General features: G+C 42.7%; 1 protein-coding gene across 1 annotated transcript in view; it reads left to right on the forward strand.

Annotated features, from left to right (window-relative positions):
- LOC106585793 (cotranscriptional regulator ARB2A homolog) overlaps positions 1 to 15864 on the forward strand; it is a 324101-nt gene that overhangs the window by 182145 nt on the left and 126092 nt on the right. Inside the window, exon 8 of the mRNA XM_014172421.3 lies at positions 12838 to 12957. Coding sequence (XP_014027896.1) covers positions 12838 to 12957 — 120 coding nt within the window. The remainder of the gene's footprint in view (positions 1 to 12837; positions 12958 to 15864) is intronic.

Genomic DNA, 15864 nt, shown 5'->3' on the forward strand with positions numbered 1-15864 from the left:
ATGCATATTCTACTTACTGGGCAGGAGTAGTAACCAGATTAAATCGGGTACGTTTTTTATCCAGCCGTGTCAATACTGCCCCCTAGCCCTAACAGGTTAATGGAATCGAAATATATTTTATATTTGAAATTCTTCAAATAGCCAACCTTTGCCTTGATGACAGCTTTGCACATTCTTGGAATTGTTCAACACTTTTTTGGTTACTATATGATTCCATATGTGTTATTTCATATTGTTTACAGTTGAAGTCGGAAGTTTACATACACCTTAGCCAATTACATTTAAACTCAGTTTTTCACAATTTCTGACATTTAATCCTAGTAACAATCCCTGTTTATGGTCAGTTAGGATCACCACCTTGTTTTAAGAATGTGAAATGTCAGAATAATAGTAGAGAGAATTATTGATTTATTTCAGCTTTTACAGTCCCTTGCGAAAGTATTCGGCCCCCTTGAACTTTTCGACCTTTTGCCACATTTCAGGCTTCAAACATAAAGATATAAAACTGTAATTTTTTGTGAAGAATCAACAACAAGTGGGACACAATCATGAAGTGGAACGAAATTTATTGGATATTTCAAACTTTTTTAACAAAAAAAAAACTGAAAAATTGGGCGTGCAAAATTATTCAGCCCCTTTACTTTCAGTGCAGCAAACTCTCTCCAGAAGTTCAGTGAGGATCTCTGAATGATCCAATGTTGACCTAAATGACTAATGATGATAAATAGAATCCACCTGTGTGTAATCAAGTCTCCGTATAAATGCACCTGCTCTGTCATAGTCTCAGAGATCCGTTTAAAGCGCAGAGAGCATCATGAAGAACAAGGAACACACCAGGCAGGTCCGAGATACTGTTGTGGAGAAGTTTAAAGCCAGATTTGGATACAAAAAGATTTCCCAAGCTTTAAACATCCCAAGGAGCACTGTGCAAGCGATAATATTGAAATGGAAGGAGTATCAGACCACTGCAAATCTACGAAGACCCGGCCGTCCCTCTAAACTTTCAGCTCATACAAGGAGAAGACTGATCAGAGATGCAGCCAAGAGGCCCATGATCACTCTGGATGAACTGCAGGGATCTACAGCTGAGGTGGGAGACTCTGTCCATAGGACAACAATCAGTCGTATACTGCACAAATCTGGCCTTTATGGAAGAGTGGCAAGAAGAAAGCCATTTCTTAAAGATATCCATAAAAAGTGTCATTTAAAGTTTGCCACTAGCCACCTGGGAGACACACCAAACATGTGGAAGAAGGTGCTCTGGTCAGATGAAACCAAAATCGAAATTTTGGCAACAATGCAAAACGTTATGTTTGGTGTAAAAGCAACACAGCTCATCACCCTGAACACAACATCCCCACTGTCAAACATGGTGGTGGCAGCATCATGGTTTGGGCCTGCTTTTCTTCAGCAGGGGCAGGGATGATGGTTAAAATTGATGGGAAGATGGATGGAGCCAAATACATTACCATTCTGGAAGAAAACCTGATGGAGTCTGCAAAAGACCTGAGACTGGGACAGAGATTTGTCTTCCAACAAGACAATGATCCAAAACATAAAGCAAAATCTAGAATGGAATGGTTCACAAATAAACATATCCAGGTGTTAGAATGGCCAAGTCAAAGTCCAGACCTGAATCCAATCGAGAATCTGTGGAAAGAACTGAAAACTGCTGTTCACAAACGCTCTCCATCCAACCTCACTGAGCTCGAGCTGTTTTGCAAGGAGGAATGGGCAAAAATTTCAGTCTCTCGATGTGCAAAACTGATAGAGACATACCCCAAGCGACTTACAGCTGTAATCGCAGCAAAAGGTGGCGCTACAAAGTATTAACTTAAGGGGGCTGAATAATTTTGCACGGCCAATTTTTCAGTTTTTTATTTGTTAAAAAAGTTTGAAATATCCAATAAATTTCGTTCCACTTCATAATTGTGTCCCACTTGTTGTTGATTCTTCACAAAAAATTACAGTTTTATATCGTTATGTTTGAAGCCTGAAATTTGGCAAAAGGTCGAAAAGTTCAAGGGGGCCGAATACTTTCGCAAGGCACTGTATTTTGTTCATCACTTTCCCAGTGGGTCAGAAGTTTACATACACTCAATTAGTATTTGGTAGCATTGCCTTTAAATTGTTTAACTTCGGTCAAACATTTTGGGTAGCCTTCCACAAGCTTCCCACAATAAGTTGGGTGAATTTTGGCCCATTCCTCCTGACAGAGCTGGTGAAACTGAGTCAGGTTTGTAGGCCTCCTTGCTTGCACATGCTTTTTCAGTTCTGCCCACACATTTTCTATAGGATTGAGGTCAGGGCTTTGTGATGGCCACTCCAATACCTTGACTTTGCTGTCCTTAAGCCATTTTGCCACAACTTTGGAAGTATGCTTGGGGTCATTGTCCATTTGGAAGACCCATTTGTGACCAAGCTTTAACTTCCTGATGTCTTGAGATGTTGCTTCAATATATCCACATAATTTCCCTCCCTCATGATGCCATCTATTTTGTGAACTGCACCAGTCCCTCCTGCAGCAAATCACACCCACAACATGATGCTGCCACCCCCGTGCTTCACGGTTGGGATGGTGTTCTTTGGCTTGCAAGCATCCCCCTTTTTCCTCCAAACATAATGATGGTCATTATGGCCAAACAGTTCTATATTTGTTTCATCCGACCAGAGGACATTTCTCCAAAAAGTACGATCTTTGTCCCCATGTGCAGTTGCAAACCGTAGTCTGGTGTTTTATGGCAGTTTTGGACCAGTGGCTTCTTCCTTGCTGAGCGGCCTTAAAGGTTATGTCGATATAGGACTCATTTTACTATGGATATAGATACTTTTTGACCTGTTTCCTCCAGCATCTTCACAAGGTCCTTTGCTGTTCTGGGATTGATTTGCACTTTTCGCACCAAAGTACGTTCATCTCTAGGAGACCAAACATGTATCCTTCCTGAGCGGTATGATGGCTGCATTGTCCCATGGTGTTTATACTTGTGTGCTATTGTTTGTACAGATGAGCGTGGTACCTTCAGGCATTTGGAAATTGCTCCCAAGGATGAACCAGACTTGTGGAGGTCTGCAATTTTTTTCTGAGGTCTTAGCTGATTTCTTTTCATTTTTCCATGATTTGTAGTCCGTGATTGTCTGTAGACCCTGCCACATACGTCTCGTTTCTGAGCCGTTGAATTGCGACTCCACTTTGTCCCTATACCGACATTTCACTTGTTTGATTGCCTTGCGGAGGGAATAATTACACTGTTTGTATTTGGCCATATTCCCAGTCATCTTTCCATGGTTAAATGTGGTGGTTCGCGCTTTCAATTTCGCACGAATGCCGCCATCTCTACATGATTTCTGGTTAGGGTAGATTTTTATAGTCACAGTGGGAACAACATCTCCAATGCACTTCCTTATAAACTCACTCACCGAATCAGCGTATATATTATTCTCTGAGGCTGCCCGGAACATTTCCCAGTCCGCATGATCAAAACAATCTTGAAGTGTGGATTCCAATTGGTCAGACCAGCGTTGAATAGTTCTTGTCACAGATACATCCTGTTTGAGTTTCTGCCTATAAGACGGGAGGAGCAAAATGGAGTCGTTGTCAGATTTGCCGAAGGAAGGGCGAGGGAGGGCCTGGTAAGCATCGCCGAAGTTAGAGTAGCAGTGATCCAGTGTATTGCCCGCACGAGTGCTACAGTCAATATGCTGATAGAATTTAGGTAGCTTTGTTCTCAAATTTGCTTTGTTAAAACCCCCAGCTACAATAAATGCAGCTTCAGGCTATATGGTTTCCAGTTTGCATAGAGTCCAGTGATGTTCCTTGAGGGCCGTCGTGGTATCGGCTTGAGTGGGGATATACACGGCTGTGACAATAACCGACGAGAATTCTCGAGAGATAATATAGTATGTGTGCGCTTGTGTGTGTGTGTGTGCCTGTGTTTGCGCTTGTATCTGTAGGTGGGCTTGTCCATTATCCATAATCAACTGCTTACTGTTCCTCCCTGCTTGCTGTCCCACGTACCTCTCACTGTTGTACAGTATATGGAGCTTTCACCACTGTGTTTGTATTAATTAGATGGATACAGGTCGAGTTGTCTGATCTTTTCTGACTGGTTAGTGAGGACTAGGTTGGAGTGACACTATACACAAGGGAGACTGTGTGTCTGAGTGCAGAGAGAGAGACGCTATATCAGCCCAGTGTTCCTCGCTGATTACTGCCACCAGCAGAGAAAGAGAGAGAGAGAGGAGCTGTCAACCTGCCCAGCTAGCTAGATCTGTGATAATCACTTAACTCTACACTCTGTCTCCCTTTCTCTCTCCCTCTCCTCTGCAACTCACTCCATCACTTTTTTTATCTATTTTTTATTCCTCCAGAGTCTTGCTATAGAGATACAGGTCCAGTCTAGCTGATCAATACAGGGCGATGAATTAATGCAAATCAAAGAATCATTCACTCAAAAGTAAGATAAGCAACATAAATGTACAGATTTTTCAATCCTGGAGTGTTGGGTATATGTTAACCGTGTGGACAGCTCACTGGAAGCCTGAGAGGACCCTTATATTGTCTATTCAAGAGAGAGGGCAAACTGTCTATACGCTATTCACTGTTGGCTACTGTCAACAGTGCCACAATCAATCCGCACTCATACACATGCACTTCAAAACACCAGTGACAGTCATCACTTGAAGATGCTGGCAACAGGTGAGCAGTAGGGAATGTCAGACCTGGCACACACACATTGGATGACCAGAGGGGGAAAAAGGAAAAGTAAGAAAGAACTAAGTTGGCAGGCGTGTAACAGGAAGCTAGTCTCTGAGGGTGGCCCGCTTCACAAGAGCTAATTAACCCTGGGAAATAATTACCTCAATATGCAAATGCTGTTTAGATAATGCAAAGTGCTATTGGGCCAGGTAGTCAAATAGAGGAGGTGGGTGGGCATTGGGGCCAGGTGTCGAGATTCTGTGCTTGGGTGATAAGGGGAAGACGCTACCTGGTTGTCATGACGATCAAGCTGGTGCTATCCGATGCTAGCGTAAAAAAAAAAATCTGAGCTACTGTATACTGTGGCATGCTGAAACTGGACCTCACAGAACACACAGCTAACGGAGAGGTAAAGAAAGGAAGCTAGCTGTATTTGGTTATGAAAGGTTTAAACACAAATTACTTCAGCCATTAGCTAGAGCCACACAGAGCAGTCCTTCATACACAGCACCTAGCCATTTAAAGACCTTGATGCTCTTGTCTGTCCATTCAATTATTGTGGGGGCTTTCGGCCGTTAGCGAGAACCACATACCAGATTTTTAACAGGGTCATTAACAATTGAATTTTCAGAGTATTCTAGACGTCGGAGTAAAACAAGAATTTAACATCCATATAATGACCATTAGACTTAAAATGTGATGGTTTAACTAAGTTTGCAGGTGCAACCGTTTTTATTAAATGTGTATTTTGTTTTCACTTGCCCATTTCTTTCCATTAAGAACCAACGATGTGCTAACTTTTTGTAGCATTTCTGACAATGCTAACTTCTTTTTCAGCCGAAGCTCAGACGGGTTGAACAACTTGGTTGCTCGGCTGAGGTTAATCAATTAACCTACACACTGAAGAAGGCTACAACGCCTAAACGTCTGTGTACAACATCCCTGATGCAGTGAAAATAAAACATTTGAGTACGGACCCATTACACCTTTTGTTAATCAATAAATGCAAACATATATTTTGATTAACTAGCTGGCTAACTACCTAGCTAACATTACCTGGCTAGTGTTAGATTGCTTGTCCAGCAGCTAGCTAACACTAGCCGTCTAAAAGCTAGCTAACAGTTAGATAACAACCAGGCAAAGAATGGTAGCTAGCTATATTTGGTTATGGAATGTTTTTGCACAAATTATTTCAGCCGTTACCTAGCTAGCTAGCTAGAGCCAGACAACAACAGCTGACCTCGACACATATGCTAGCTAAAGTTAGTCACATCCAAATGCCAATCCTATGTTTGTCCACAAAACATAACTAGTTAACTAGCTACATCAAAAACAACACCAAATGATGGGTTTATTGTCACTCTGCTAACTTACAGTGCATGCAATGGGCTTTTGCAACAATAGCTAGCTAGCTACCTACTCCATAGTCCAAGCTATGGTAAGAGCTAGCCACATTTCACTGTCAGACAGGATACAACACAAACTGTAGCTGAGAAAGTATAAAAGCAAACTTGCTTTCATATAATTAACCCTCCTGTTGTGTTTGTTTCATGTTAATTAATTATGTGTTCCCGGTCCAAAATGACCGCCCCATTATAGCTGATTATAAATCCATAATAATACATATATTCTCACCTAATGTTGTTAGATCTTTTTATCAACTTAAGTTCTTGTGAACATTACAAGTTTTGAACTTCTATTTGCTATTGACCTGAGCTCATACAACTCGTTTTTGAGTAAAAAAAGCATAATGTATGGATTATTTGGTCTAAACAAATACTCAGATGAAACATATGCTATTTATCACAGACTACTTTGTGTCAAAGTTTAACAAGGACTTTTTCCTCCTTAAAGTGAGAGAAAAAAGTATTTGATCCCCTGCTGATTTTGTACGTTTGCCCACTGACAAAGAAATGATCAGTCTATAATTTTAATGGTAGGTTTATTTGAACAGTGACAGACAGAATAACAACAAAAAAATCCAGGAAAACGCATGTTAAAAATGTTATAAAATGATTTGCATTTTAATGAGGGAAATAAGAATTTGACCCCTCTGCAAAACATGACTTAGTACTTGGTAGTTCAGACGTTTCTTGAAGTTGGCCGCCAGGTTTGCACACATCTCAGGAGAGATTTTGTCCCACTCCTCTTTGCAGATCTTCTCCAAGTCATTTAGGTTTCGAGGCTGACGATTGGCAACTCGAACCTTCAGCTCCCTCCACAGATTTTCTATGGGATTAAGCTCTGGAGACTGGCTAGGCCACTCCAGGACCTTAATGTGCTTCTTCTTGAGCCACTCCTTTGTTGCCTTGGCCGTGTGTTTTGGGTCATTGTCATGCTGTAATACCCATCCACGACCCATGTTCAATGCCCTGGCTGAGGGCATTGAAGGTTCTCACCCAAGATTTGACGGTACATGGCCCCGTCCATCGTCCCCTTGATGCGGTGAAGTTGTCCTGTCCCCTTAGCAGAAAAACACCCCCAAAGCATAATGTTTCCACCTCCATGTTTGACGGTGGGGATGGTGTTCTTGGGGTCAAAGGCAGCATTCCTCCTCCTCCAAACACAGCGAGTTGAGTTGATGCCAAAGAGCTCCATTTTGGTCTCATCTGACCACAACACTTTCACACAGTTGTCCTCTGAATCATTCAGATGTTCATTGGCAAACTTCAGACGGGCATGTATATGTGCTTTCTTGAGCAGGGGGACCTTGCGGGCGCTGCAGGATTTCAGTCTTTCACGGCGTAGTGTGTTACCAATTGTTTTCTTGGTGACTATGGTCCCAGCTGCCTTGAGATCATTGACAAGATCCTCCCGTGTAGTTCTGGGCTGATTCCTCACCGTTCTCATGATCATTGCAACTCCACGAGGTGAGATCTTGCATGGAGCCCCAGGCCGAGGGAGATTGACAGTTCTTTTGTGTTTCTTCCATTTGCGAATAATCGCACCAAATGTTGTCACCTTCTCACCAAGCTGCTTGGCGATGGTCTTGTAGCCCATTCCAGCCTTGTGTAGGTCTACAATCTTGTCCCCGACATCCTTGGAGAGCTCTTTGGTCTTGGCCATGGTGGAGAGTTTGGAATCTGATTGATTGCTTCTGTGGACAGGTGTCTTTTATACAGGTAACAAGCTGAGATTAGCAACACTCCCTTTAAGAGTGTGCTCCTAATCCCAGCTCGTTACCTGTATAAAAGACACCTGGGAGCCAGAAATCTTTCTGATTGAGAGGGGGTCAAATACTTATTTCCCTCATTAAAATGCTAATCAATTTATAACATTTTTGACATACGTTTTTCTGGATTTTTGTTGTTGTTATTCTGTTTCTCACTGTTCAAATAAACCTACCATTAAAATTATAGACTGATCATTTCGTTGTCAGTGGGCAAACGTACAAAATCAGCAGGGGATCAAATACTTTTTTCCCTCACTGTACCAGTGTCATGATCAAAGATATGATCAAGAGCCTCACACACAGTATATCGTTTGGTCATTGTGCTGCCACAGAATGAATTGTGAGCAAGGTCTTAAAAAAACTTTATATACCAGAGCTGCGAGAAAAGTTCTATATATTATTGAAACTATGTTGCAATTGTTTGTGAGAATGCCAACAGGTGTGGTTCCCTTGGGGGAAAGATTCTATTGGAGAAAGGTTCCTGTGTGGGTTGCCATGGATGCCAAGAAGGGGAGTGAGGTGTGTGTGTGTGTGTGTGTGTGTGTGTGTGTGTGTGTGTGTGTGTGTGTGTGTGTGTGTGTGTGTGTGTGTGTGTGTGTGTGTGTGTGTGTGTGTGTGTGTGTGTGTGTGTGTGTGTGTGTGTGTGCGTGCTCAAACACACATGCATGTGGGGGTCTGGGAGAGGACGTGTGTCCATCTGATGAATGGGCATGTGCCTGAACTCAATGTTATACACTTATTGTAGTCTCAACCATTCATTTCTAATGACCTGTCATTTTTTACCAGGAACACCACAGGTGTACAAAAGTTAAATAAAACACCCAAAATATAATGAAAATCATCAAAATGTATTTTGTGTGTTCAGATGCCCTGTGTGGACAATGTCATGGAACCTTATGACAATCAGATTAAATTAACAAACTTTTTTCAGAGAGAAAACTTGTAAATTGGTCTAATTCGACCGGAACACAGCAGGAGGGCTAAAAAAAGTTTGAAATGGTAGTGTAATGGGATTAGTGTAGTGTGTGACGAATCCAATACTTTAACTTGTATGCAGTATACATCACATTGTTGTGGGAGAGCCTCCTCTAAGAGTATGAATTAGGCTGTTTGAGATGTTTTGAATCCTAGTCAACCTGTGTACACATTTTTTGAAGTACAGTAGACCAACATAGCTACTGTAGTAGGTCAAAGCTGTGTTCTGGAAATCCTTGGTAGAGTAGGCATCGCGGTGCTCATGCAAATGTTCTTAATGATTTAGCTTCAAACCAATGTCTACTTCTCAATTACATTTTTTTTAAGTCTATTATATTTGACTCAACTCGACTCTGTTCCTTCATTGACACTGAATAGGCTATTACACAAATAAAATATGTTTTAGATATGAGGGATATTAAGAAGGTCATGTGTGTAAGTCCTGATGACCACCTAACAAGCCTCCGTAGGGAGGGTCATGTGAAGAGAGAGAGAGAACAGGAGGTGTAGTTTGAGGAAGAGGAGGGAGGGAGGGATTAGGAAACAGAGCCCTTGTAGATGAATGGTGACTCAGCGAAGGAGAGGAGGACTTCAAAGGACTTGTTGTCACAGGCCTTCAGACAGCCAACTCTGCCCCCACCCCAACACACACACACCCCTCCCCCTGTGGTGATCAGGGTGGGGAAGGGCGCAGTGTTACCCACCGTTGCATCACTCTCCGTAGAGTCTGGCTCTGAACACAACCACCCTCCCTCCTTATATAATTACAACAGCAAACATAAACAGGCCAAGAGTTTATACTTAAATCCTAACTGGTTTATCTAGCAGATTAATAAGAATGTCTAACGCCATGTTCAAGAATGGCCGTTTTCCCTTTATTCAGATTACAACCTTTCACTTTCGGTTATCTGAAAATGAAATCATTACAAAAAAAATTAAAACAAGCCGTGGAAAGTTGGTTGCAATTTCAGTTTAATCCACCAGAAAAGACAGAACACATATTACAACAAATATTATGGTTGAACTCAAATGTACTATTTGATAAAGCATACTTTTTGGGGGGGGAAACAAAATTATAAACAGTATAATATTTGTAAATGATATCATAAATAGGACTGGTAGAGTTATGTCACACATGCAGCTAACAAAAATATATGGAAACGTCTGCTCTACACAAAATTACAACCAACTAATTGCAGAATTACCGCAAAAAGGCAAGTGGAAGGGGGAGCAAGTAAGGAACTTCTCTGTCGGCCCTGCATTAAAAAACAAAATTGGTTAAACAAAAAAAAAAAGTATACCACTTTCATTTAAGGACCAAAACATTTTGCCATATAGATTGCAAAGTAGTTGGGAAGAGATTTTCGATGTACGGATTCCATGGTACATGGTTTATGAACTGTTACACAAAATGACACCAGATTCAAAACATAGAGTTTTTGTATTTCAATTATTATACAAAATTCTTGCAACCAATAGAATGTTTTATGCAGTACCAGTCAAAAGTTTGGACACACCTACTCATTCAAGGGGGGTTCTTTATAATTGTAGAATAATAGTGAAGACATCAAAACTATGAAATAATACATGTGGAATCATGTAGTAACCAAAAAAGTGTTAAACAAATCAAAATATATTTTATATTTGAGATTCTTCAAAGTAGCCACCCTTTGCCTTGATGACAGCTTTGCACACTCTTAGCATTCTCTCAATCAGCTTCATAGTTCTGTGTAGAGCAGACATTTCCATAAATGAGTAGGTGTGTCCAAACTTTTGAATGGTACTGTATATAAAACATTTAAAAACGGAATTGATTCCAAACGTTTTTTCACCATACATTTTTGCGTAGGGGATTTTAGTAAAAAAAATAAAAAACAAGCCAAGAGGTTTATTTACTGTACCTCCACACACATGCGCACGCACGCACGCACACATACACACACGTGATCACTCCATCACAATAACAACAGCCTATCAACAACTATATTGAAAAGTATTTTGTCTGTTTTCAATACTCAATGCTTGGGTGTGAGTGGGTGTAAGCTGTGTCTTCAGTGAACTAGCACAGCATTTTCTCCTGACCTTTATGAAACAAACAGCCATTGCTTCAGATAAGCCACTAGATCCGTCAGTCACATCATAGTGTAAAACAACCGCCCCAGACCGTTAGGCTAAGTGTGCATGAAGCTTTGTTACTGTTCACTCCCTCTGTCAGCTAACCAGACTGTTTTTGCTCTCAAATGTCTTTGGAGTGGTTTCACCAAATGACAGAAAGGGTATTTATTTGCCTGCTGAAGATGGTGCATGGCACAAACAATTGCACTTAGTGATGCTCCGTTAAAACACAACCCACGTGTGTGGACTTTATGGTCAGATGTATTCATTCTCATCTGATTTGTGTGTGCGAGCGAGCGAGTGCATGTGTGTGATTTTGATTCACCATTGTTCATGCATATACTTTGTGTGTGTTGGAATTTAGTTTGGTTTAAAATACGCCTATCTAGGGGGTGTTTGCCACCATACAGGTGCTCCATTGATCCTGCAGCAAGGTACAAATGAAGATTTAAACGTTACGTCACGCAGCCTATTGAGTTTTACATGTAGGACATTTGCAATATGTAAGACCTATTGATCCAGTGAGCAGTCAGTATTTGTTAAAAACACCCTCTGCCATCAGCGGTGTTTCATGTTTTGACTGTCCCTGGAATATATAGGCCTTCATGCTTACTGTGACAGAACCATTTCTGTTAGTTTCACTCTCCATTTCTCTCTTTATGTCTCTCATAGTTAGTTTCTCTTTATACAACGGGTGGGTCAAATCCTAGATGCTGATTGGTTAAAGGTACATTCCAGCCAGTGTCTTTTCGACAAGTTGCCACCAGCTAAATCTTTGACGTTAAAATGCCTATTTACTCTGTTCCATCTGCCTGCGCAATCCACTGTCCCATCAGCCCAGCCAAGCAATTTAAAAAGTAGATCTACACTGTAAAATGCGTTGAGACATTATCTCACATTTCTTTTAGACTAAGTTTAGTTTTCAACTGCGGAGATTTGTATAAACCTTGCTGTCTATCTTTCTGACATTTGCAACATTGTTTCAATATTGAAATTGGATCTCCTGCTGACCCATAGTAATGAACATGTCGGGAGTCGGAACGAGACAGACAGACAGGCAGCGTTTCTCAGCCAGTCAAAATCATGAATCAGCTGGCATCATTTTTATGGATATATACTAACAAAATTAATTTGAAAAAGGTCAAATGAAACGCAGTTAATTTGCAGTCTTTCCACCTTCAGTTTGAAGTGATTGAGTTACTGTAGCTGTGTTGTTGGCTAGTTCCTCTGAACAACAGTGTCCTGACGAGTGAGCACATTTTCTACGCCAGGCGAAATCGTGCCTCATTAGCTTATTGTTATGGATGTATCCAAATAAATGTCACTAGAAAACAGCTTAAGCAAATGCAGCTACTTTGCTCTTATTCTGGCTGCGCTTTTTGACGTTACTGTAATTTAGCCATAGTTGGTTAGCTAGCAAGCAACGGATAAGAACGCTGCCAGCCATGAAGTCAATGAAACATTTAGAACGAACGACTGGGTCACATCAATAGATACAGAACAAAAGACTGAACGACTGGGTCGCGTCTCTGACAACCCTAGATTTGTGTCGTGACTATATAGTATGAATGAATTAATAAAAATAATGTTTTTAGTGAAAATATGTCAATCATTATTTGCAGATGTTGTATAAAAGTGATAATGCCCTCGAAGCCGGTCTTTGGAGGACTTCGTCTTGGGCCTAACAACACCCGTGCCAATATATCCTCCAAACACCTGCTTCTCTGGCATTATCACTTCATTAAATCAGTCTTTAAATCCATCTGTCTATTTTTGTCTGCCTCTGATTTCTCACCCCTTCTTCAATCTTCCTCTCTCTGTTTCTCCTGTGTATTTTCTGTTTGTTTTGGCGCTGTAACGTGAAGTCCTTGTGTTACAGGAAAACAGCTCCCCCGAGGAACACTTGCTGTACGTGTGGGATCACTTTGTGTCCAACGCCGCCGCCAGGAATGTCTTTATCGTGGCGCACAGCTACGGAGGCTTGTCATTGGTGGAGCTGGTGAGTGGTTGTTTTCCTCCTCTGGTCTTGTCTCTCCCGCATCGCCCCTCTAGCCAACCACCTCTGGGACAGCGAGCCAGTGTGATAGAGTGTGAAACGTGGTGGAATTATTACAAATAAATAATGTTGCTTTGGTAAAGTGCTGCTTCTGTTAACAAGCCAGTTCATCCCTGTTCTAGGGCACAATCCTCTTCCTTTCCTCCGCACATCAACACAGAGCGAGGGGGAGAGAAAGAAAAAGGGCTCTATTAAACCATGCTGCAGAGGGAAGAGGTGGAAGAGGAGTGGAGTGAGGAGAAAGGGAAGGGGAGAGGGTTGAATATACTATAACTTCCTGGAAAATAGCTTATTCTGTGATCTCTATTGCTTCTCAGGGTGCACTACTGAAGCGCTGTCTCTCCTATTGAGTCTATAATAAAGTCTAGCCTATTTCTGTAGTGTTGAGGTTCTATATATCAATCAGTGTTGGGTCTCTCAGTGTTCAGAATTGGCAGCCTGCAGGCTCTGTGTCTGCTGTGTTACTTAAGACGAGGCTGCAGTGCTCAGGTAGCAGGTGCTAGGCTAAGTGCTAGGCTAGGTGCGCTAGGCTCACATGTCTCTCTCTCTCTCTCTCTCTGCAGTGCTTAGATAGCTAAACTAGGTGCTAGGCTGGGTGCGCTAGGGTCACACAGCTCTCTCTGTCTCTCTCTCTCTCTCTCTCTCTGTAGTACTTTGATAGCTAAACTAGGTGCTAGGCTGGGTGCGCTAGGGTCACACAGCTCTCTCTGTCTCTCTCTCTCTCTCTCTGTAGTGCTTTGATAGCTAAACTAGGTGCTAGGCTGGGTGCACTAGGGTCACACAGCTCTCTCTGTCTCTCTCTGTCTCTCTCTCTCTCTCTCTGTAGTACTTTGATAGCTAAACTAGGTGCTAGGCTGGGTGCGCTAGGGTCACACAGCTCTCTCTGTCTCTCTCTCTCTCTCTCTCTCTGTAGTGCTTTGATAGCTAAACTAGGTGCTAGGCTGGGTGCGCTAGGGTCACACAGCTCTCTCTGTCTCTCTCTCTCTCTCTGTAGTGCTTTGATAGCTAAACTAGGTGCTAGGCTGGGTGCGCTAGGGTCACACAACTCTCTCTGTCTCTCTCTCTCTCTCTCTCTCTCTCTCTCTCTCTCTCTGTAGTGCTTTGATAGCTAAACTAGGTGCTAGGCTGGGTGCGCTAGGGTCACACAGCTCTCTCTGTCTCTCTCTCTCTCTCTCTGTAGTGCTTTGATAGCTAAACTAGGTGCTAGGCTGGGTGCACTAGGGTCACACAGCTCTCTCTGTCTCTCGCTGTCTCTCTCTGTCTCTCTCTGTAGTACTTTGATAGCTAAACTAGGTGCTAGGCTGGGTGCGCTAGGGTCACACAGCTCTCTCTGCCTCTCTCTCTCTCTCTCTCTCTTCTCTCTCTCTCTCTGTAGTGCTTTGATAGCTAAACTAGGTGCTAGGCTGGGTGCACTAGGGTCACACAGCTCTCTCTGTCTCTCTCTCTCTCTCTCTCTCTCTGTAGTGCTTTGATAGCTAAACTAGGTGCTAGGCTGGGTGCGCTAGGGTCACACAGCTCTCTCTGTCTCCCTCTCTCTCTCTGTAGTGCTTAGATAGCTAAACTAGGTGGTAGGCTGGGTGCACTAGGGTCACACAGCTCTCTCTGTCTCTCTCTCTCTCTCTGTAGTGCTTTGATAGCTAAACTAGGTGCTGGGCTGGGTGCACTAGGGTCACACAGCTCTCTCTGTCTCTCTGTAGTGCTTTGATAGCTAAACTAGGTGCTAGGCTGGGTGCACTAGGGTCACACAGCTCTCTCTCTCTCTCTCTCGCTCTCTCTCTCTCTCTCTCTCTCTCTCTCTCTCTCTCTCTCTCTCTCTCTCTGTAGTGCTTAGATAGCTAAACTAGATGCTAGGCTGGGTGCGCTAGGGTCACACAGCTCTCTCTGTCTCTCTCTGTCTCTCTCTCTCTCTCTCTGTAGTACTTTGATAGCTAAACTAGGTGCTAGGCTGGGTGCGCTAGGGTCACACAGCTCTCTCTGCCTCTCCTCTCTCTCTCTCTCTCTCTCTCTCTCTCTCTCTCTCTCTCTCTCTCTCTCTCTCTCTCTCTCTGTAGTGCTTAGATAGCTAAACTAGATGCTAGGCTGGGTGCGCTAGGGTCACACAGCTCTCTCTGTCTCTCTCTGTCTCTCTCTCTCTCTCTCTGTAGTACTTTGATAGCTAAACTAGGTGCTAGGCTGGGTGCGCTAGGGTCACACAGCTCTCTCTGCCTCTCCTCTCTCTCTCTCTCTCTCTCTCTCTCTCTCTCTCTCTCTCTCTCTCTCTCTCTCTCTCTCTCTCTCTCTCTCTCTCTCTCTCTCTCTCTCTCTCTCTCTCTCTCTCCCTCTCTCTCTCTGTAGTGCTTAGATAGCTAAACTAGATGCTAGGCTGGGTGCGCTAGGGTCACACAGCTCTCTCTGTCTCTCTCTGCTCTGACAGCTTGTACAGGAGCCTGGTGGTGATGGTGGTTCTTTGATCTGTTGGATTTACTGGTAGACTCTCCATGAACCCACATTATTTAAAGCATCTCTCTGCTTTTCTTTTGAAGAAGGTTGTGGGCGGTGTGGGCTGGGCATTTGTCCCACTGCTAATTCCAGGAATATCTCTCTTTTTTTCTCCTGTAACCTGCTATTTTTGTAATAATTTTTTATTTTGTCATTTGAATTTGCCTGCTAAATATTCATGTGGTGTTTTGTCCATGACAGCCATTCTCTCCTGGGCTCTGTGTGCCGAGGATTCTGCTGTGGTCTCTCTCTCATCGCTCTTTCTTTCTTTCTCTCACTTTCTTTCTCTCTCTCTCTCGCTCTCTCTCTCTCTGACTCTTTTTCTCTCTCGATCTCTCTCTCTGACTCTTTTTCTCGCTCTCTCTCTCTGTA

The sequence above is a fragment of the Salmo salar genome, chromosome 24 (assembly GCF_965601325.2).
Source record: "Salmo salar chromosome 24, fSalSal1, whole genome shotgun sequence".
NCBI lineage: Eukaryota > Metazoa > Chordata > Actinopteri > Salmoniformes > Salmonidae > Salmo > Salmo salar.